Genomic DNA, 22,349 nt, shown 5'->3' with positions numbered 1-22,349 from the left:
TTGATTTTGCATATAAACCCATGGAAATGTCTCTTTATGGCAGTGATTCTTACCTAAAGGTCATCCCACCCTTTACCAAAAGTTCTGTTTTAAGGGTTATATTACAGATTGTTCTCTGGGCAGCCTGGTTGTTAGGTGCCATAGAGTCGACTTTGACTCAAAGCAACCCCATGTGACAGAGTAGAACTGCCCCATAGTATTTTCTGGACTGCCATCTTTACAGGAGCAGGTCACCAGGTCTTTATCCCATAGAGCCACTGGGTGAGTTTGAACCACCAACCTTTTGGTTAGCATCCAAGCACTTAACTGTTGTGCCACCAGGGCTCCTTTGGGCAACCTTAGTCCACTGACTGGGAAAAAGAAAAAAAAACCAAAAAACAGATATATAAGATTTTGGAGTCAGAAGACCTGAATTCTAACCCTGATTCAGTCCCTTTTCTATTGACCTTGGACCTTGGGGTCGAATTGTCTGAACCTTGGTTTCCTCACTTATAAAATGCACCAATGTGGGGAAAATATGGTAAATGCCCACAACGAAGCACTATGGAGCAGTTAGAAGCAGCAGATTAGAACATGAGCAGTGTGGATGGGCCTGAAAAACAGTTCTGAGCAAAAAAAAAAAAAAGTGAGCAGCAGAATGAGAAATATAAGAGTACCATTTATGTAAAATATAAAAAACATACACAATTTATAATACCCATGCAAACTGTTTTTATGCAAACTGTAGAAACCAAATTCATCGCAGTGATTGTGGGAGGAAGAGAAGACAAGTGAGGCAGGAAGTTAAAAGGGATAAATAGAACAACAGAGGGGCCTCAGCAAATTGAAAAATAACCACATAAATTACAGGAACAATGATGCACCCCTAGCTTCCTCATAAGGCTAATCTGAGGATCTCATGAGATTACTCCGTGTGTACATGAAAGCAAAATCTTAATTTACTGTTTTCATGATAATCATCATATTGGACAAATGAACTGAACAGAGCTCTTCAGCAGGAAGCCCTTGCCAGGGCAGTCAGTGCCCATGAAGCCTTGCCCTGGCTTCAGAGTCTGCTGGTGAGACAACTTCAAACTCTTCAGGAAGGAGAGTGGCAGGCTCTGCCCTCACTGTGGGAGATGCCACTTGCTGGCAGAGCCAGAAGCAGCAGCATCCTCTTCCCATGGATCCACTACAAATGGCCCACACGGGCCCTCGGAAGAAGAGAGCCAGACCTATGGGTGCATCAATGGCCACCACTCCTCAGGACATCAAGTTTCAGGATTTGGTCCTCTTCATTTTGGAGAAGAAAATGGGAACGTCCCGCAGAGCCTTCCTCATGGAGTTGGCCCGAAGGAAAGGGTTCAGGGTTGAAAATGAGCTCAGGTAGGACATCACAGATTTCATTTTGTAAATAAGCAGGGACTTTGTGAACAGGTCTTTTGGAAGCCAAGAAAGATGTGCTTTCTTCACTGGGAGAAGAACAGATCTGAAATCAAAAAGCAATCTTGAGAAAATTAAGGGGAAAAAGAGGTAAAACTGAACACAATTATATTGAAACTAGTTGGCGCCAAATGATAAGATAGTTTTTTGTTTGTGCCTTTCACTATTATGAGATAAGGTATTTAGGTACGAGATAAGGCATCTAATAAACAGGAAACAATTTGGAAAATTTAATATTAAATCCATTCAATTTCATTCTTGACCATTCTTTGAGACAGAGAGAATGGTTTGGTTGCTTGGCTCTTACCTAGATATTTGGCTGTTTGTGATAGACTAGGATTAGTGACTGTAGCTGCCTCACCACAGGCACCCAAGTATGGCTTTGATCATGCTTTTCTGAAGAGCCATCCAAATGCGATTCATAGCCAGGGATCCTGGTAAAGATCTAGTGGTTGCTATGTCCAGGGGTGGTAGACACTGTGCTGATTGTGATAAGATCAGAGCCCAGGTTAGTTGGCAATTGAAGCAATCATTTGGGCCACCTAGACTGGTTTACTCATAAACCCACACGCTACTCGTAGCAATTATCCTTGTTTTTTGTTTTTAACTATTATATAAGCTGGTATGGAAGATGGAAGAGAAAACAAAACAAAATCCAGTAACAAGTGTATTAGAATTTTGGCATAAATGGTGGTTCCAAGCCAAACTGTCAGGGGGCTTGCGATGAAGGAAGAATAATGATTAATGCGCTTGTCTGGTTCGGGATGTCCAAGAAATAGATCAACCACAATTTTTTCAGGAAAAACTCTAAGAACTATGTGTTAAAATAAATTTTTATTTTAAAAATAGTCATTGGTCATTGATATTTGAAAATAAAAGCTGACCAGAATTTTCTAACAAAGGAATGTCAGCTTCAAAGTGTTGGGGAGACATACATCAAAAATCAATCATTAGGGACGGTAATTTTCACTAATATTCATGGAAAAAGTCAATGCCACAGAAATATTTCGTTTTTACTAAAATGCTCAATTCAGAAATTTCTGAGTTTCTTGTAGTCTTTCTCTTATTTCTCTTTGCATCATCTCCTTTTCCCCTGCTCTGCTTTTTTTTTTTTTTAAAACCCCTACAGCCACCCTCAATCTCAATCTCATTTTGGGTTTAACATCCTCTCCACAATATCTTAGATATCATCTAATTGTTATAGCCTAATTTTACAGACTTATGTAAAATGCTAAAGCTAGGAGGAAAAAATGACATATAAGGTCAAAAAACAGCCCATCACAAATCGATCCATTCTGACTCATGGTGACCCCACGTGTTACAGAGTAGGACTGCTCCATAGTGTTTTCTTGGCTATAATCTTTAGGGAAGCAGATCTCTAGGACTTTTTTCAGCAGCACTGCTGAGTGGGTTTGAACCATCAATCTTTAGGTTAATAGTCAAGTGCAAATTGTTGGTGCCACTAGAGCCCTCAAAAAACAAACAAGCAAAAACCAAAACCAAAAAAACAATAAAGAGGAGGAAAAAAAAAAAAAAAAAGCCCCAGAAATTAAACTCCTTAGCAAATACAGATCTGCTTTTTATGGTAAAGAAATTTGGCAAGGGTTGGTGGGCAGGAGGGCAAGAGCTGGATGACCCTAAGGTACCACTTACATAGAAAGCTCCCTGTTAAAGCATCCAAACTTCCAGCAAGGGCCCACGGATATGGTCATAAACACAGCTATGAACACGTCCGTGGTGGCTGAGGCAAATACTCAGGCAGGCTGCGAGCGGTAAGTTTCTTCTGTTGGCAGGAGGGCAGGAGAGGCCGCTCTGTGCCCCACATGCCTGCTGCCCAGGAAGAGCCAGCTGCTGGCGACAGAGGAAACTGGTGCACGGTGAGCAAACTGCTGCTGTGCACGTGATGTTGACAAAGTTCCCAGGCTGGCAGCTTGGAAGACACAGTAAATAAAAACGTGCTCTGTAGCGTCAACTAAACCACAGGAAGTTGAAGTCCTAGCTCTCAAACGGAATTTCTGTACATAGATAAGATAGCCTGTAATTGGAAAGGAAAATAGAAATTATTATGGGGGAAATCTCTAGATAAATCCAGAGCCCTCAAATCTTGGCTCTGCCCCTTCCCAGCCAGGTGACAAGGGGCAAGGCCCTCTCTTTCCTTTCCGAACTTAGTTTCCTGGTAAATACTCTGTCTGCTGTGATCACCAAATGAGACGATGGGTATCAATGTGCTCTGGTAAATTAAAACAGTCATACCAATGTAAAGTGGGATTATTTTCTTTTTGCTTAGCTAAATCCATTGACCTTCACAGTAAAACCCTGTAGGGAAGGTTCTCTTTCCATACTATGAACTAGGTCAAAAATACAAACAAACAGCACAAAGACAGGAAGCAAACCCATCAAAATGTCTTAAGTGTTTATTTAGGAGGGTAGTAGGGAGAGATGATGGTTGTTTTCCACATTTTTTGCAATACACACGTATTTTAAAAGTAAAAGTCATTTTTAAAAAGCTGGTGTATAAGATTCAAAGAAAGAGGAGCTAAGAAGAAGAAAAAAAAAAAGCTCTGAAAGTAGGTGGCAATCTCCATAGTTCCTGGTACATTCTTTGACTGTAAGGAGGGCTGAATTTTAGAAGAAAATGAATTGCTACTTTACCCAGGCTAAAACAGAAGCCTGTCTTTACAGGTACTAGTAACAGTGTGGGATAAAACTGCTTTTTTCTGTTTCAGGGATTCTGAAACATCAGTTGCGGGAGGGTTTCTTCAACTGCAAGGAGCCCTGGTAGTGCAGTGGTTAAGTGCTCGGCTTCTAACTGAAAGGTCAGCTGTTCAAACCCACTAGCTGCTGTGAGGGGAAAGATGTGGCAGTCTGCATCTGTAAAGGTTACAAGCTTGAAAACAGGGCCGAATTACCCAATAAGCAAGGTACGCACAGGCTTACTTGTGCTTACTTACTAATCTGTAGTGCACAATTTCATCTGCTCTTCACCACTTCAAAGATTATGTAGTAATCCGTCCTTGCTGGAAGCCCTATGGGACGTTCTACTCTGTCCTATAGGGTTGCAATGAGTTGGAATCAACTCGATGGCAATGGGTTAAGAGGTTTTTTCAACTATAAACAGCTCAGTTTAACTGTGACTATTTAAGGTCATTGTTTACAAGTTTACAAAATAAGTCCCACACCAGATGGGAAGAATCAAGAATGACCCCTCCAAGGGAAAGAAAAGGTTTTTTTGCTTTGTTTTGTTTTGTTGTTTTTTTTCCCCTATTGTGATTTAGCTGAAAGTTTACAGAGCAAATTAGTTTCTCATTAAACCATTAATACACCAATTGTTTGGTGACATTGGTTGCCAACCCCACGATATGTTAAAGCCTTCACTTCTCCATCCTGAGTTCCCTGTTTCCATTTGTCCAGTTTTCCTATCCCTTCCTGCCTTCTTGTCTTTGCTTTTGGGCTGGTGTGCCCATTAGACTCCTATGCATGAAATGAACTCCGAAGCATATTCCTCACGTGTTATTGTTGGCCCTATAGACCTGTCTAATCTTTGACTGAAAGGTGACCCTCAGGAGTGATTTCAGTATTGAGTTAAAAGGGTGCTCAGGGACCATGCTCTCCAGGCTTCTCCAGTATCTGTCAAACCAGCAAGGCGGTTTTTTTGTAAATTTGAATTTTGTTCTGTATTTTTCTCCCATTCTGTCCGGGACCCTTCTATTGTGATCCCTGCCAGAGCAGTTGGTAGTGGTAACCATCTAGTTGTTCTGGACTCAGTCTTGTGGAGGTCGTGGTAGTTGTGGTCCATTAATCCTTTGGACTAATCTTTCCCTTGTCTTTGGTTTTCTTCAATCCCCTTTGCTCCAACTGGGATGCAGACTTTTAAGACCCCAGACACTACTCACTACATTTGGATGTAGAACATTTTTTTTATAGACTATGTTATGCCAATTGAGCTAGATGTCTCCCAAGACCATGGTCCCCAGCCCTCAGCCCAGTAGCTCAGTCTCTCAGGGTGTTTGGATGTGTCTGTGAAGCTTCCATGACTTTGTCCTGGTCAAGTTATGCTGACTTCCCCGGTATTGTGTGTTGTCTTACCCTTCATCAAAGTTACCACTTATCTACTATCTAGTTAGTGTTTTTCCCTTCTCACCTCTCCCCTCCTTCATAACTATCAAAGATTGTTTCTTTCTGTGTGGAACATTTTCATAAGAGTGGTCTCATACAGTATTTGTTCTTTTGTGATCGACTTATTTCACTCAGCATAATGCCCTCCAGATTCATCCATGTTGTGAGATGTTTCCCAGGTTCATCATTGTTCTTTATCGTTGAGTAGTATGCACAGTGGTTAAAAGCTCAGGTGCTAACCAAAAGTGGCAATTCGAATCCACCGACCGCTCCTTGAAACCCTATCGGGCAGCTCTACTCTGTCCTATAGGGTCGCTATGAGTCAGAATCAACTTGATGGCAATGGGTTTTGGTTTGATTTAATATTCCTTTGTGTGTATGTACATAGTTTGTTTATCCACTCATCTGTTGATGGGCACTTAGGTTGTTTCCATCTTTTTGCTATTGTGAATAATGCTGCAATGAACATGGGTGTGCATATGTCTATTCATCTGATGGCTCTTATTTCTCTAGGATATATTCCCAGAAGTGGGATTGCTGGATCTTACAGGTATTTCCATTTCTAGCTTTTTAAGGAAGTGCCATATCGTTTTCCAAAATGGTTGTACCATTTTGCATTCCCACCAGCAGTGCATAAAAGTTCTAATCTCCCCACAACTTCTCCAACATTTGTTATTTTCTGTTTTTTGATTCGTGCCAGTAATGCCTGGGGTGAGATGGTATCTAATTTAGTTTTGATTTGCATTTCTCTAATGTCAACTTAACTGCAATGGGTTTAATGGCTAGTGTTCAACAAGCCTCATGTGTCTGTTAGCCACCTGACTGTCTTCTTTGGTGAAGTGTCTGTTTCTATCCTTTGCCCATTTTTTAATTGGATTGTTTGTCCTTTTATTGCAGAGTTGTTGGATTTTCCCACAGGTTTTAGAGATTAGGCCTTTTTTGAATATGTCATAGCCAAATTTTTTTCCCCAGTCTGTAGGTTGTCTTTTTACTCATTTGGTGAAGTCTTTTGATGAGCATACGTGTTTAATTTTTAGAAGGTCTCATTTATCTAGCTTAGCTTTTGGTGTTTGTGTATTGTTAATTATAGCTTTTATCCTGTTTATGCCATATTTTACTTCCATGATCTGTATAGTTTTTGGTTTTATATTTAGGTCTTTGATCCAGTTTGAATTAGTTTTTGTGTATGGTGTGAGGTATGAGTCCCGTTGCATTTTTTTACAGATGGACATCCAGTTTTGCCAGTATCGTTTGTCTTTTCCCCATTAATGGACTTTGGGCCTTTGTTAAAGATCAGGTGGCCATAGGTGGATGGATTTACATCTGGGTTCTTGATTCTGTTCCATTGGTCAAAGTATCTGGTGCTGTACCAATACCAGGCTGTTTTGGCTACCGTGGCTGTATAAGTTCTGAGGTCAGGTAGTGCAAGGCATCCTACTTGTTGTTTTTCAGTAATGCTTTACTTATCTGGGGCCTCTCCTTTGCATATAAAGTTAATGATTAGTTTTTCCATCTTGTTAAAGAATGCTGTTGGATTGAGATGGCAAAGATAAAAGCAGGTGATCATCCATGAGGATAGAAGAAGTCAGACTGGGGAGCAGTCTGTCTCCAGGAAAAGAAAGATGGCTGCCTCTTTCTTCATGAATGGTTTTCCAGCAAGGCCAACTCTGAAAAGAAAAGCTGGAAGAAAAGGGAAACTGGTATCTGAGGGAGAAAAAAAAATCTCAGAATTGAGGCTTGTTAGTTCCCTAATCTAGGACTTTCTGGACATTCTCGATTCCTGTAATATCTTTTACCACATGGTGGTACAAACGGTTAATGTGCTCTGCTGCTAAGTGGAAGTTTGGAGGTTTGAGTCCATCTAGAAGTGCCTTGGAAGAAAGGCCTGGTGATCTACTTCAGAAACATCATCCATTCAAAACTCTGTGGAACGCAGTTCTACTCTGACACACATGGGGGTGCCGTGAGTCACAGTCAACTCTATGGCAAGTGGTTTTTATTAGGTACTTTATGTTATTTCTTTTAATTGCTCCTAAATGGAATCATTTAAAAAAATTTAGCCTTGTCTTAAACAATAATATCCATAAAACCAGGAGTCTGATGTGCTTAATTTTTAAGCACAGCTATAAAAACACATTTTTAAAAATGTTCAGCTGTGTATTCCCTAAAATTATGTCATGTGTCTCCAGTGAGTACTATGTTGGGAAACATTGCTGTAATGGAGCCCAGAGACCAGCACGGGGAACAAATCGAAGCTGTGGCAGTTCAAGAGAGAAGGCTTTTATCTAGCGCAGTGTTTCTCAAAGTGGAGTTCTTGGGCTGTGAGGCCGTTTTAAAATATAGTGGCTCCCATCAAGCGGCAGGGACTATTTTCCCTTCTCTTGTGTATGAGAGGGCTTGAGACTAGTTTCAACCAATAGAGTACAGTGGGAGTGACCCTACGTGACTTTTGAGGCTGGCTCATAGAAGGTCATGAACCGTCTGCCTTTTCCGTGGAACACTTTTGAATCCCCGAGCCTCCCTGTAAGTTCAAGTGCTCTCCTACGGAGGTCATGTAAAGGTGCTTGGATCAATAGTTCCAGCTGAGTCCAGCCTTCCGGCTGTTCCTGCCAAAGTGCCAGACTGTGAGAGAAGCCATCTTGGGCCCTCCAGACCAGCATGCACACTGGTTGAATTTTGCTGAGTGACCTCCGTCAGCTCCATATGGAAGCTCTCTCATTGCCGTCGAGTTGATTCCGAGTCATAGTGACCCTGTAGGACAGAGTAGAACTGCCCCATTTGGTTTCCAAGGAGCACCTGGTGGATTTAAACTGCTGACCTTTTGGTTAACAGCCGTAGCTCTTAACTGCTATGCTACCAGGGTTTCCTTCCATATGGAAGAGAAGTACCATATTCACCCAGCTAAGCCTGCCTGAATTTCGAACCCACAAAATTATGAGATATAATAAAATTCTTGCCTTTTAAACCAGAAAGTTTGGGGATAGTTTGTTATGCAGCAGTAGATAACTAGAACAGACTGACTACATCAAATCACCAAGGGAGCTTGTTAAAATGCATAGTCTTGGGCCCCAGCTGAGCTTTATTCAATCTGAATCTCTGGTAATAGAGCCCAGGAATCTGAATTCTAACGCAGCTTCCTGGTGTTTCTGGTAGACACTAGGGTTTCAGAAACATTCCTTTGGAACTGTTGATTAATACATTCATTTGTTCACTCCACCATCTGCTGAGCCCCTACTATATGAGCTTGGCCACGTGCTGGGCACTGGGGCTGACTAGAATCCAGAGACTGTTAATGCCACTGTTCCTGCCCTCAGGGACGCCAAGGACAAGCCAAGCACATTGAAGGAGAAGACTCCAAATCTTTTTCTCTGTGCGAAGCTGAGGGATGAATCCTAGTGTACAATGGCTATAATTGATTCAAAGCCTCCCATATTTAGTGCAAGACAGTATTAACTGGTCATTTAAGAAACTAGATGTACTTGAAGAATTAAATCATTGATTTTTCAGAATCAATTATCTCAGCAGCACTTTGAGGTCTTTAAGAGGCTGGGAGTGGCTGCTGGAGGGTTTCTGTGACCTTTTATAAGAAGGAAACCCAGGCCTCTGTGGGCAGTGCAGAAATTACCTCAGCCCATGCTCAGGTTTATTTGCCCTTTAAAATAACATTCATGTTTACTTTTTCCACCAAGTAGAAAACTGATGATAGATAGTTCATGATAGAAAATGGGAAGATACAGAAAACATTGAAATCGATACAGAAAGTATTTAAAACAAACAAACAAAACCTCATTCAGGAGACTAACCACAATCTGCTAGAACGGTTAAAAGATTGCTTCAGTCAGGCACACCTGGGTTTGGATTCTGGCTTCATGTAACCTCTCTATGTCTTGGTTTTCTCTTCTGAAATTATATCGGACACCTTATAAGGCTGTTAGGAGGATTAAAAACATGTAACATACAGACACGTGTGTATGTTACGTGTGTGTGTGTGTGTATAGTTATTTTGCCAATAGTCTGGAGTACTTCTTTCTAGTCTTTTTCCTGTGTATATGCCTATATTTTATTGTTTGCTTGATTGTTTCACTTCCCCAGTTACTCCTCCACTTCACCAGCATTCTGGACATTTCTGTCAGAAGGCTGGGCTATGTCCATGGGAATCTTAGGTGAAGAGGAGGTGTGGAGGGGAGGTGACAGTGGTAAGAGTCCGTGGTGAGGGGTCTGAATTAAGAAGATGAGCTCCAGTGCTCCTCCTGAACCACTATGTCCTCCACCTATCTCCCTCTGAGGTGCGGGCAAAAGCCAGACCTTAAAGAGCCTGGCAACCTCCCTGTGGCTTCTCCATCTTGGTATGTAGCTATGGCAACCGGTCTTTCAGTTTTCTGGGACAATTCTTCATGCCTGACAGTTTTATTGTAGCTCATACGCTCAACTGTAGCTCAATTAAAAAAAAAAAAAAAAACATTGCCATCGAGATGATTTTGATTCATAATGACTCTGTAGGACAGAGTAGAGCTGCCCTATAAGGTTCCCAAGACTATAAATCTTTATGGAAGCAGACTGCCACATCTTTCTCCCTCAGAGCAGCTGGTGGGTTCAAATGCCAACCTTTTGGTTAGCAGCTAAGCACTTAACCATTCCCCTACCAGGGCCCCTACCCAAACCAAAAAAACCAAACCCTTTGCTGTCTAGTCGATTCTGATTCAGAGTGACCCTACAGACAGAATAGAACTGCCCCATAGGGTTTACAAGGAGTGGCGGTGGATTCAAACTGCTGACCTTTTGGTTAGCAGCTGAGCTCTTAACCACTGCGCCACTAGGACTCCCCAGGGCTCCTGGGGTGGGGGAGGGAGGATATAAAAGAACAAAACAAATTCTATGTGGCGGCAGCAATAGTGTATCTAATAGTGTGAATATAGAAAGTGTTATTCCATCTATTTTTTTAACCCTTTAGCGGGAATTTTTAAAAGTTTTACCATGATACACATCCAGATGTTATTCCTCTGTAATAAACAGGGCAATGAGCAGCTCCTTCCATTGCCACTGAACAAGCATAAAGACACAGAGGGGTAGCTGAGTGTGGTCAAGTACACAGGCTGTGGATTAATGCAGGCTCAGGATCAAATCCTTAGGATAAGATCCCTGAGGCTTTCTTTTTTTTTAAGTGGAGAAAACATCCACCTCATAGTGTTATTGAATTAAATGAGGTAATGTATGAAATCTACTTGGCACATTTCATCATCATACCTTATCTTGTCTTCTCAAGCCTCCCTTTCAAATTTCTGTTCAGCTCTTTTACTTGATCATTTCTTTTGTTCACTTTAGCTACTCTGTGCTCAAGGACAAGTTTCAGAGTCTCTTCTGACATCCATTTTGGTCTGAGCCAGAACAGAGATCTTCTCTAAATATCGTTGTGGTTGTTAGGTGTCATTGAGTTGGTTCTGACTCATAGCCATCCTATGTACAACAGAACGAAGCACTGCTCAGTCCTGAGCCATCCTTACAGTTGTTGCCATGTTTGAGCCCATTGTTGCAGCCACCGTGTCAATCTGTCTCGTTGAGGGTTTTCCTGTTTTTCACCGACTCTCTACTTTATCAAGCATAACATCCTTCTCCAGGGGCTGGTCCCTCCTGATAACAAGTGCAAAGTACTTGAGTTGATGACTTACTGTCCTTGCTTCTAAGGAACATTCTGGCTGTACTACTTCCAGGACAGGTTTGTTTGTTCTTCTGGCTGTCCATGGTATATTCGATATTCTTTGCCGAGAGTGTAATTCAAATGCATCAATTCTTCTTCAGTCTTCCTTATTCATTGTCCAGCTTTCACAGGCATATGAGGTGATCGGTGAAGGGTCAGTTTTATTTTTAATTTGTTGCATACCAATGTTTAAAAAAAAATCAAAACAAAACAATAAAATATTGTGGAAATGTCAAATTACTATTAAAGTTTCTAAATGCTGGCCTTCACTTTCTGTACTTACCTCATTGGGAACTAAGGACAAGAAGTACCAAACCTTGAGTAGTAGTCTGTGAATGGCTTAAGAAGCTTTGCTTGATTTTTGTTTTTGTATGTTCTGGGTTTTGCTGTTGTTGTTTTGTTTTGTTTGATAGTTGCTTAATAAGGAGGAATTGGAAGTTTAAATCAGAGTCTTCCTTCGTATGATTTATAGCCTGTCATTCATAAATATACTTATATTAACTGTATAAAACATATATACTTTTCTAACCCAATTGTGGGAGCTCAGACCTCCCCACAGTGCCCAGGAGAATCCTAGGTGAAGAGGTGGTGGTGGTGGGAAGAGAGTCAATGGTGAGGGGCTTGAATCTGGAAAGTGAGCCTCAGGTCTCCTCTTTAGCACACCCATCTCCCTCTGAGGTTTAGGCAAAAACTCTATTCATTATTATAAAACTAAGCATCATTATAATAAATAATAATATAGCAATAAAAATGTTTCCTTCCAAAGGGCAGAAATTTAGATAACAATTCCTATATAACACTATTAATTCTTATGCTGTCTTCTTAAAGTTTTGCCATAAAGAATCCTTCAGGAGTTCTTATAATTAATTTTTGTAATTTTATAATAACCCAGGAAACCCTGGTGGCATAGCGGTTAAGAGCTATGGCTGCTAACCAAAGGGTCAGCAGTTCAAATTCACCAGGCGCTCCTTGGAAACTCTATGGGGCAGTTCTACTCTGTCCTACAGGGTCACTATGAGTCGGAATTGACTTGCCAGCAGTGGGTTTTTTGTTTGTTTGTTTAATCTCTACTGAAGTAGGTCTGCAGGCTTTTATCCCATGGAGTCACTGGATGGATTCAAATCACCAACCTTTCGGTTAGCAGCTAGGGAAGCAGTTATCCATCTTCCCTTAACCCTTAAAATATGTTTTACCATGACATGTTTCTGCTTGGGTGTGCTGTACATCTTGCCAGCCTCTCCACCGGGTGGCCTCAGCTCTGACGTCCAGCCCTAACCTGTCTCCCAGCTCCAACCTCAGATCCCCAACTGCCAGCTGGATATTTTCATTTGGATCTCCTGCCAACCTCAAACTCAGTGTGCCTGAAAGAAACTTCAGTTCTATGACCTTGTCCCTTCCCCTGGAGTCCTTAGATAGTGCAAATGGTTAACACACTCATCTGCTAACCGAAAGGCAGTTCAAATCTACCCAAAGGTGCCTCAGAAGAAAGGCCTGGCAATCTACTTCCAAAAAATCAACCATTGAAGACCCCATGGGACACAGTTTTACTCTGACATGCCTGAGGTCACCATGAATCAGAATTGACTGGACAGCAACTGATACCCCTTTACCCAAATAGTGTAATATCCTAAATCCCTATTTCTACCAGATGCAGTGATAGATATGCTGGAGTGATGTTTGACTCTGTGCGCCACTTCATGCCTTACAGGTGAACAAATGCCACATGTCCATCACATTTTCCCTTTGCTTTCCTTTCTAGTTCCACAGGAACCAGATTGGGGTAAAATCATCTCATATTTGGACTATTATTTCATCCTTCTAAGCTCTCCTACCTCCCCCAACCCATAGCTCTTCCCCCCAAGTCACCCCATGTGCTAGATTAGTCTTTTTAAATAACACTTTAATGTGATCACTGTCCTGTTACACAAAAACCTTCCCTATCTCCATAATGCCCTGAAAATAAGATCCAACCTCCTTAACCAGACTTCTAAGACCCTCTATAATGTTATCGTACCTACCAACAGCCTCATTTACTGATTCTGTCACGTTTACAACTATTTCACCACATTAGCTCTTCAGCTCAGGCTATTCTTCTTGTTTTCTAAACAGGAGCCCTGGTGGCTCAATGGTTCAGAGCGCCTCTAAACATACTACCTTTGTTTGGGCTACTGAACATTTTCTTCCAATAGGACCCAAAGTTCTACCTTCCAGGTACCTTATTCTTACCTATCTATTATGGATTGAATTGTGTTCCCCAAAAAGATATGTTGAAGTCCTAAGCCCTGCATCAGTGAATGTGACTTTGTTTGGGAAAACAGTTTTTCTTTGTATGTTGTTAGTTAACAAGGTCTTATTGCAGTAGGGTGGGACCAAATCCTATATAACCAATGTCTTACAAAGAAGAGAACAGATATGGAAACAGAATCTCATGGGGGGAACACATGAAGATCCATCTATAAGCAAGGAATACCAAGAAACACCTGGGCTACAGAAGCTGAGATAAAAAAGGACCTTTCCCTAGAGTTGATGAAGAGACAGAGAGCACACGTGCATATACAGGCATGAGAACACCCTGCAGATGCCTTGAATTTAAATTTCTAGCCTCCAGAGTTAAAACAGAGAATCAGTGAAAAAGACCACCCCAACAAGATAGATTGACGCAGTGGCTACAACAATGGGTTCAAACATAGCAACAATTGTGAGGATGGCACAGGACCAGGCAGTGTTTCGTTCCCTTGTACACAGGGTTTCTATGAGTCAGAACTGACTTGTTAGGTAGCCCTAAGAAACTTAGACACCATCCATTAAGACCAGACACAAGTCCCAGCTCAACCACAAAGCCCTCTGGCTCTCCCAGCTCACACCAGCTCTTTTCCCTCCCTGAATACCATCTGCAGACCTTGTTCACATCATGTCTTGGCACAGCTCACATCATTAATTGTCTATTTCATATAAGATACCAATGCCCAGAACCTTTGTTTTTCTTCCTTGGTACCCCACCACCACCTTTGCAAGGAACCTAGGGCAGAAATACCCAATGAATCACAGTCAGTCAGAAAAAGGAGGAGAAAGAGGAAGTCAAGGAAGAGGAAGAGAAAATGATTCTATTTTTTCTCTTGAATGTGTGGGTGTGCTATTTGCTCTTGCTGTTTCCCAAATTTTTAGCCTCTTCAGACTGAAAGGGCCTTAAAAATCATTGGATCAAATCTTCTACTTTATAGAGAAGGAAAATGTCCCATCAGTGGCCTCTCCTCCATAAAACCCTAATGGACAGACTCCTCTACCAGGAAGCCCCCTCTGAATTACCCATCCAGCTGGGCCCCTCCATTACTATTCACCCACTGTTTCTGAGAGTCAACAGCTCAGCCTGAAGTAGCTTCATCTACCTCAACACTGGCACCTGCACCGCTTCACTGTGCCAACTCCATCTGCTCAGATAGCCACACGCTGTCTACACATGCTATCTTCACACATCTGGACCAGCAGATGTCCCTCTGAGCACTACTTCAAAATCATTAGTTGACCACCATCTTCTGGGGGTGGGCCAATGGGTCTGCCCTTTCATTTCATGTTAAATGCTCTTCCACAGTTCACATGAAATTATTCAGGTGAGACTAGGTAACATAGGAAAAAAAGCCCTAGACTAGACATCCCACATTTTAGGTTGTATTTCCACCCAGGCTGATTTCTAGCTGGTGTGATTTGGGGCAAGTTAATTTACCTCTCTAAGTCTCGGTTTCCTTCTCTGATAAATGGGGACAATACGATGCTCACACTGGAGGTCTGTTAGAAACTAGAAATAACATATTGACCCAGAAAAGATCATCAAAAGGGCAAGTGAGCAATGGCAGCTATTGTTATGAACAAGTTTACGCACAAATATTTCAAAACTCCAAGTTTTGATGTTCTGGCAGCAGAAAAAGACCTTCAGGATGTCACTAAACCTCTTTGTTTCTCAGTTTCCTCATTTTTGGAGTGTGAGTAATATACCCCTTGAAGAGCTTTGTGAGTGTTAAATAAGATGATGTATGTGAAGTACTCGGATGGTGCCTAAATCATGGTAGGTGCTCAGTAGTTGTTAAAGATCCCTGTCCATCTTACATCACTAAATGTAAAGCATTAATTCCCAAAAGCTGGTCACAGATCTATTTAGTGGCACACTTCAAACAAATCTCTATCTATACTTATTTCTATTTTGGGTCATTATATAAAATGTATTTCTAACTGTGAGGCACAGTTAAACACGTTTTAAAGACACTGGATTAAAACCCTCTACAAATAAAAATAAAATAGCCCACAAAAGTCGCACATAGAAGGCTAAATCAGGAACCAGAACCAGTTGCCATCAAGTTGATCTTGACTTATGGTGACCCCTGTGGAACTCTGCTCCACATGGTTTTCAATGGTTGGATTTTTGGACATAGATTGCTAGGCTTTTCTTCCCAGGCTCCTCTTGGTGGTCTCGAATCTCCATCCTTTTGGTTAGCAGCTGAGCACATTAACTTTTGCACCACCTATGGGCTTTTTTGTTGTTCTCATTTATTCTTCACAACAATTCTGTGGGATAGGGACTTTAGTTTTCTTTCTTTTTTTTTTTAATTGTATCTTAGATGAAGGTTTACAGAACAAACTAGTTTCTCATTAAACAATACATATATTGTTTTGTGACATTAGTTGCCAACCCCAAGACATGTCAACACTCTCCTCTTCTTGACCTTGGGTTTCCCATTACCATCTTTCCTGTCCCCTCCTGCCTTCTCATTTAGTCTCATTTTATTTTATGGGCCTGTCTAATCTTTGGCTGAAGGGTGAACCTCAGGAGTGACTTCACTACTGAGCTATAAGGGTATCTGGGGGCTATACTCTTGGTGTTTCTCCCGTCTCTCTCAGACCAGTAAGTCTGGTCTTTTTTTGTGAGTTAAAATTTTGTTCTACATTTTTCTCCAGCTCTGTCCGGGAACCTAGGGGCTATTTTGAGAACAATTTCATCTTCCATCTTCTCTGGAACTTGGTTTTCCATTTATACTGCAGTCTTGCTAAAGCTTCCTTAATTCTTGGATCTGACGTGGAACAAAAACCACCGTTCTGCACTAATTGCAACAAAGAGAGAGAACTCCCTTGAACAGAGGCTTAAATTCATCAAGCCTATGCTCTAGTGTGTGTCTTTCTCCATCAAATGGAATGCTCTGAACACTTTGAAGGAAAATAGTTGCTTCTGATTTTGAAAGCCCTTTCAGGTAACTTTGTCTTGCACTTTGCAGTGATTCCGTCACCCACATTGTGGCAGAAAACAACTCTGGTTCAGATGTTCTGGAGTGGCTTCAGGTACAGAAAATAAAAGCCAGCTCACAGCTAGAACTCCTTGATGTCTCCTGGCTGATAGAATGCATGGGAGCAGGAAAACCAGTGGAGATGACAGGAAAACACCAGCTTGTTGTAAGTGTCACAGTTGTGATTGTCATTGCCCTTTGCTTGGTGGTTAGGAACATTGGCTTTAGAATCACACCGGTAAACCAGTTGCTGCCGAATGAATTCCGACTCCTGTGCGTCAGAGTAGAACTGTGCTCCATAGGGTTTTCAATGGTTGTTTTTTTGGAATTAGATTGCCAGGCCTTCCTTCTGAGGTGCCCTTAGGCAGACTTTAAACCTTCAACCTCTGGGTTAGCAACTAAGAGCATTAATTGCTTGTACTACCCGGGGACTTCCAGAATCACACAGACCTGAATTAAACCCCAGATTCTCTGCTTAATCCCAGTATGACCTCAGGCAAGTCACTTTGTTTTTCTGAGCTTCAGTTTTCTCTTCTATATTTTGAGATAACCATAGTGCCTACCATATAAGATAGTGACGAGGATTAGAATGACACATGTAAAGCATTTAACACAGTGCCTGGTATACAGAAAGCACTGAGTAATGGCAGCTATTATTATGAACAAGTTTACACACAAATATTTCAAAACATCCAAGTTTTGATGTTCTGGCAGCAGAAAAAGGAGGGGGTTCCTATTTTTCTTATTATGATAATTCAGAAAGTAAAAAAATGAAGAAAGTTCATCTCTTAATTCTAAATCCTTGACCAGTAGTGCCAGAACCTCAGGAAGGAAAAGAGTCTGGATCATAACTATACAAATTCACAGAAAAGGAAAATGATATTTAATTGATGGCTGTTTTTCATGTTTTTATTTGTGATTACAAAAATAATATATGTTGGTTATAGCAAATTCACACATTAGTGATGTAAATAACATAGCATTTGAGACTTCCCATAACTTTATTCTCCTTCCAAAGACAACAGCCGTCAAATTGCCTCCAGAATTTTTCTTCATCTATATCTATTGCTATTGATAATTGTTATTAAAAATGAGTGCTTATCCATTTGCTCAGGTGAGAGGAGACTATTCAGCCAGCTCCAACCCAAGTCCTCAGAAGACTCCACCACCTGCTGTAAAGAAGATCTCACAATACGCATGTCAGAGAAGAACCACTTTAAACAACCATAACAACATATTCACGGTAATGGGGCTTTGCAGCAACACCCAGAGCAGATGAATGGCTTGCAGTTTCTTTCCATTTATCTACAAATTAAATTATGAAAATTTCTGAAAATTTGGGGATGTTTTCCCCACACCCACTCACCTACCCACCTATCATGATCTCTGGTTCTCTTTGCTGTCAAGAATAGGTCCCGTTCTTTCATGGAAATAGAGAAGTACATTTGGACTATATTCTTTTTAAATTTTATTATAATATTTTACTGTGTTTTTGGTGAAAGTTTACACAGCCAATTAGGTTCCCAGTTAATAAATTTTACACATATTGTTCAGTGACATTAACTGCGTTTTTCACAATGTGTCAACTTTCTCATTATCTCCCTTCTGGTTGTTCTGTTTCTATTAATCTAGCTTCCCTGCCTGCCCCCTTTACCATCTTTACTTTAGGGTAAATGCTGACCATTTGGTCTCATAGAGATAATTTTTTAAAGAAGCACAATACTCACAGGTGATATGGTTTCTTTTATGTGCCAATCTGTTATTTAGTTGAAAAGTGACCTCTGGGTGTGGTTTCAGTACGTTCAAAGGTATCTCAGGGCAATAGTCTTGGGGTTCCTCTAGCCTCTACTGATCTAGTAAATCTGGCCTTTCTTAAGAATTTGAGTTTTGTCCTACATTTTTCTCCCTTACTATCCAGGACTACCTATTATATCCCTCATCTGGATTATACTCTTTAGAGACAGTAAATTACTATTAATATTGATTGAGCATTGATAATGTGCATAGCTCTTCTCAAAGGAAAATATTCTGAAAAACGAAATACTCTAATTAGTCCAATACATGTTGTTGTTGTTAGGTGCTGCTGAGTCAATTCTGACTCATAGTGATCCCATGTACAACAAAACGAAACACCTCCCAGTCCTGCACCATCCTTGCAATTGTTACTACATTTGAGCCCATTGTTGTAGCCACTGTGTCAATCCATCTTGTTGAGGGTTTTCCTCTTTTTAACTGACCCTCTACTTTACCAATCATGATGTCCTTCTCCAGAGACTGATCTCTCCTGATAACATGTCCAAAGTATGTGAGATGAAGTCTCACCATCCTTGCTTCTAAGGAGAATTCTAGCTATGATTTAAAGCCATCAATTCTCCTTCGGTCTTCCTTAGGTCCAACACATAGTAAGAGCAAATTACATAAAAACAGCAATAATGCATAGGCAGCATTTTTTGGAAAACCAGAAGACAGAGAAGAGTCAGCAGACCTGAATTCTAGCCTCAGCCTAATTAACTAGCTTGGACAAGTCAATCTCTCTCTCTGAGCCTCAGTTTCTTCATCTCTTCAATAAAAAATTAGCTCGTTGTTGTTAGGTGCTGTCGAATCATTTTCAACTCATAGTGAACCCATGTGAGAGATTAGAACTGCCCCACAGGGGTTTCTTGCAAATTGGCAGGAAGGACTTTGTCCCCAAAAGCCTTTGAGTGGGTTTGAACTGCCAACCTTCTGGTTAGCAGCTGAGTGCTTAACTGTTACCACCAGCTGGATTGTCTCTAAAGCCCTTTCCAGCTCTGAATTTTGGTAACTGTGTTTCAAATGACCCTAATAAGCCCACAACTTCCTGTCTTCTAGTCTAGAATCAATAGTCAGCGGAATAAAACATACAGAGGTTTAAGTGCTCAGCTGCTAATGGAAAGGTCAATAGTTCAAACCCACAAGGGGTTGCTCAGGGAGAAAAAAGATACATCAGTCCACTCCCGTAAAGATTACAGCTTTGTACATGTCATTAACAGGATACAAACCATAACTAACAACACACAAACTCCAGAAGATAAGTTAGATAACTAGAATCTTCTAAAAATCAAACACTTATGTTCATCAAAAGACTTCACCAAAAGAGTGAAAAGAACCTACAGACTGGGAAAAAAAAATTGGCTATGACAAATCCGACAAAGTTCTAATCTCTAAAACCTATAGGAAAATCCAACGTCTCTGCAGCAAAAAGACAATCCAATTAAAAAATGAGCAAAGGAAATGAACAGACACTTCACCAAAGAAGATATTCAAGTGGGTAATAGATACATGAGGAAGTGCTTGAAATCACTAGCCATTAGAGAAATGCAAATCAAAACCACAATGAAATACCATCTCATTCGGACATTACTGGGACGAATCAGAAAAAAAAAAAAAAAAACGGAAAATAACAAACGTTGGCGAGGTTGTGGAGAGATTGGAACTCTTATGCATTGCTGGTGGGAATGCAGAACAGTGCAACCATTTTGGAAAATGATATGGCACTTCCTTAGAAAGCTAGGAATAGAAATACCATATGATCCAGCAATCCCACTCCTAGGAATATATCCTAGAGAGATAAGAGCCATCACATGAATAGACATATGCACACCCATGTTCATTGCAGCATTATTCACAATAGCAAAAAGATTGAAACAACCTAGATGCCCATCAACAGATGAATGGATAAACAAACTATGGTACATGCACACAATGGAGTACTACGCAATGATACAGAACAATGATGAATCTGTGAAGCATCTCACAACATGGATGAATCTGGAGGGCATTATGCTGAGTTAAAAAAGTCAATCACAAAAGGACAAATATTGTATGAGACCACTGCTATAAAAACTCATGAAAAGGTTTACACACAAAAAGAAACAATCTTTGATGGTTATGAGGGAGGGGAGGAATGAGGATGGAAAAACACTAAATAGACAATAAAAAAAAAAATAGACAATAGATAAGTGGTAACTTTGGTAAAGGGTAAGACCGTACACAATACTGGGGAAGCCAGCACGACCTGTACGAGGAAAGGTCATGGAAGTTCCATAGACACATCTCAACTCCCTGAGGGACTGAATGGCTGGACTGAGGGCTGTGGGGACCATGGTCTCAGAGAACATCTAGCTCAACTGGCATAACACAGTTTGTAAAGAAAATGTTCTACATTCTACTTTGGTGAGTAGTGTCTGGGGTCTTAAAAGCTTGTGAGCAGCCATCTAAGAGACTCCACTGGTCTCACCGCGTCTGGAGCAAGGGAGAGTGAAGAAAAACAAAGACACAAAGGAAAGATTAGTCCAGAGGACTAATGGATCACAACTACCACAGCCTCCACCAGACTGAGTCCAGCGCAACTAGATGGTGCCGGCTACCGCCACGGACTGATTTGACAGGGATCACGATAGAGTGTCCTGGATGGAGCTGGAGAAAAACATAGAACAAAATTCTAACTCACACACACACACACACACAAAACAGACTTACTGGTCTCACAGAGACTGGAAAAACCCTGAGAATATGGCCCCTGGACACCCTTTTAGCTCAGTAATGAAGTTACTCCTGAGGTTCACTGTTTAGCCAAAAATTAGACAGGCCCAGAAAAAAAGAGAGGGGAAAAAAAAAAAAGATTACAGCTTTGGAAACCCTATGAGACAGTTCTACTCTGTCCTACAGGGTCGCTACAGATTGGAATCGACTGGACAGCAAAGGGTTTTTGCACCAAATGCAAAGCTTCTCATTTCTAGACTTATAAGGAAACTGCAACTACTAGATGTGATTATCATGAAGTCACACAACTGCAGACACTTCCCCCTCTGCTAGAAATGCAAACATGCCCTACCTTAAATAACCCTAGCCTTGGGACATTCAACCTAAGACTATATCCATCCATTCATTCAACAAGCCTGGGTTAAGTGCTGTGTTTTACCCACTTGCAAAGAGAGAAGGATGTCCAGCCATCAAGACGGAATTGTAGCCACAGAGTGGTGGGAAGCCAGCAAGAAAGTAGTGAGTTTTTGGGTGTGGTGATTGCAAGATTACTTTTTTATATTCTTGAATATCTGTTGTTGTTGTGTATAGACCAGTGGATTCTCACTCTTAGTGACCCAATGTGTCAGAGCAGAACTGCCCCATAGGGTTTCCCAGGTTTGTTTTTTTTTAATCTTTATGGGAGCTGATCATCAAGTTTTTCTCCCATGGGTTCAAACTGCTGACCTTTTTGTTAGCAGCAGATTGCTTAACCGTTGTGCCACCAGGACTCCTTCTTGAATATCTAATGGCAGGAAACTCTAACTCTGGTGCCTGTTTTTCCAATTCAGCTCCACTCGGATAAGCAGACATTAACTGGCTGGCCTTTTGCTCCAGGTACAAAGCCATCTCCTGATCTTTAAGGAGACAGTTAGGCGACACCAATACTTAAAGGAGAGCAAGAAGGCATTTGTGAGTGATCCCTGGCTCAGGGGATAGAAAACAGACCGTATTTTGCTCACTTGGTTTTATTCTTCAGGATGCCTTTGAGATACTGGCTGAAAATTGTGAGTTTAGAGAAAACGAAGGGTCTTATGTGGTTTTTATGAGAGCCGCTTCTGTGCTGAAATCTCTTCCGTTCACAATTATCAGTATGAAGGACACGCAAGGAATTCCCTGCCTGGAGGACAAGGCAAAGTGTGTCATAGAGGTAAGGGTGAAATGGAATTTGTCCCCCTCCTACTATTTCTTTCGTAGGCTAAAATTCATACTGAGAGAGAGATGCACCTAATAGATTTTCCTGTCAACTATACAGATGTGGTATCCGTGACTTCTTCCTTTATCTGGACATACATATGTATGGA

At 41.1% G+C, this 22,349-nt stretch overlaps 1 protein-coding gene across 1 annotated transcript in view; it reads left to right on the top strand.

Annotated features, from left to right (window-relative positions):
- Nucleotides 1–1,009: 1,009 nt before the first annotated feature.
- Nucleotides 1,010–22,349, top strand: part of DNTT (DNA nucleotidylexotransferase) — a 44,888-nt gene continuing 23,548 nt past the window's right edge. The window contains exons 1-4 of the mRNA XM_023546870.2: nt 1,010–1,365; nt 16,495–16,669; nt 17,618–17,746; nt 22,025–22,195. Coding sequence (XP_023402638.2) covers nt 1,163–1,365; nt 16,495–16,669; nt 17,618–17,746; nt 22,025–22,195 — 678 coding nt within the window. The 5' untranslated portion in view covers nt 1,010–1,162. The remainder of the gene's footprint in view (nt 1,366–16,494; nt 16,670–17,617; nt 17,747–22,024; nt 22,196–22,349) is intronic.

This window comes from Loxodonta africana, chromosome 16, assembly GCF_030014295.1.
Source record: "Loxodonta africana isolate mLoxAfr1 chromosome 16, mLoxAfr1.hap2, whole genome shotgun sequence".
Taxonomy (NCBI): domain Eukaryota; kingdom Metazoa; phylum Chordata; class Mammalia; order Proboscidea; family Elephantidae; genus Loxodonta; species Loxodonta africana.
The sequence above is the reverse complement of the archived record's forward strand: the minus strand, read 5'-3'. Positions and strand labels throughout refer to the sequence as shown.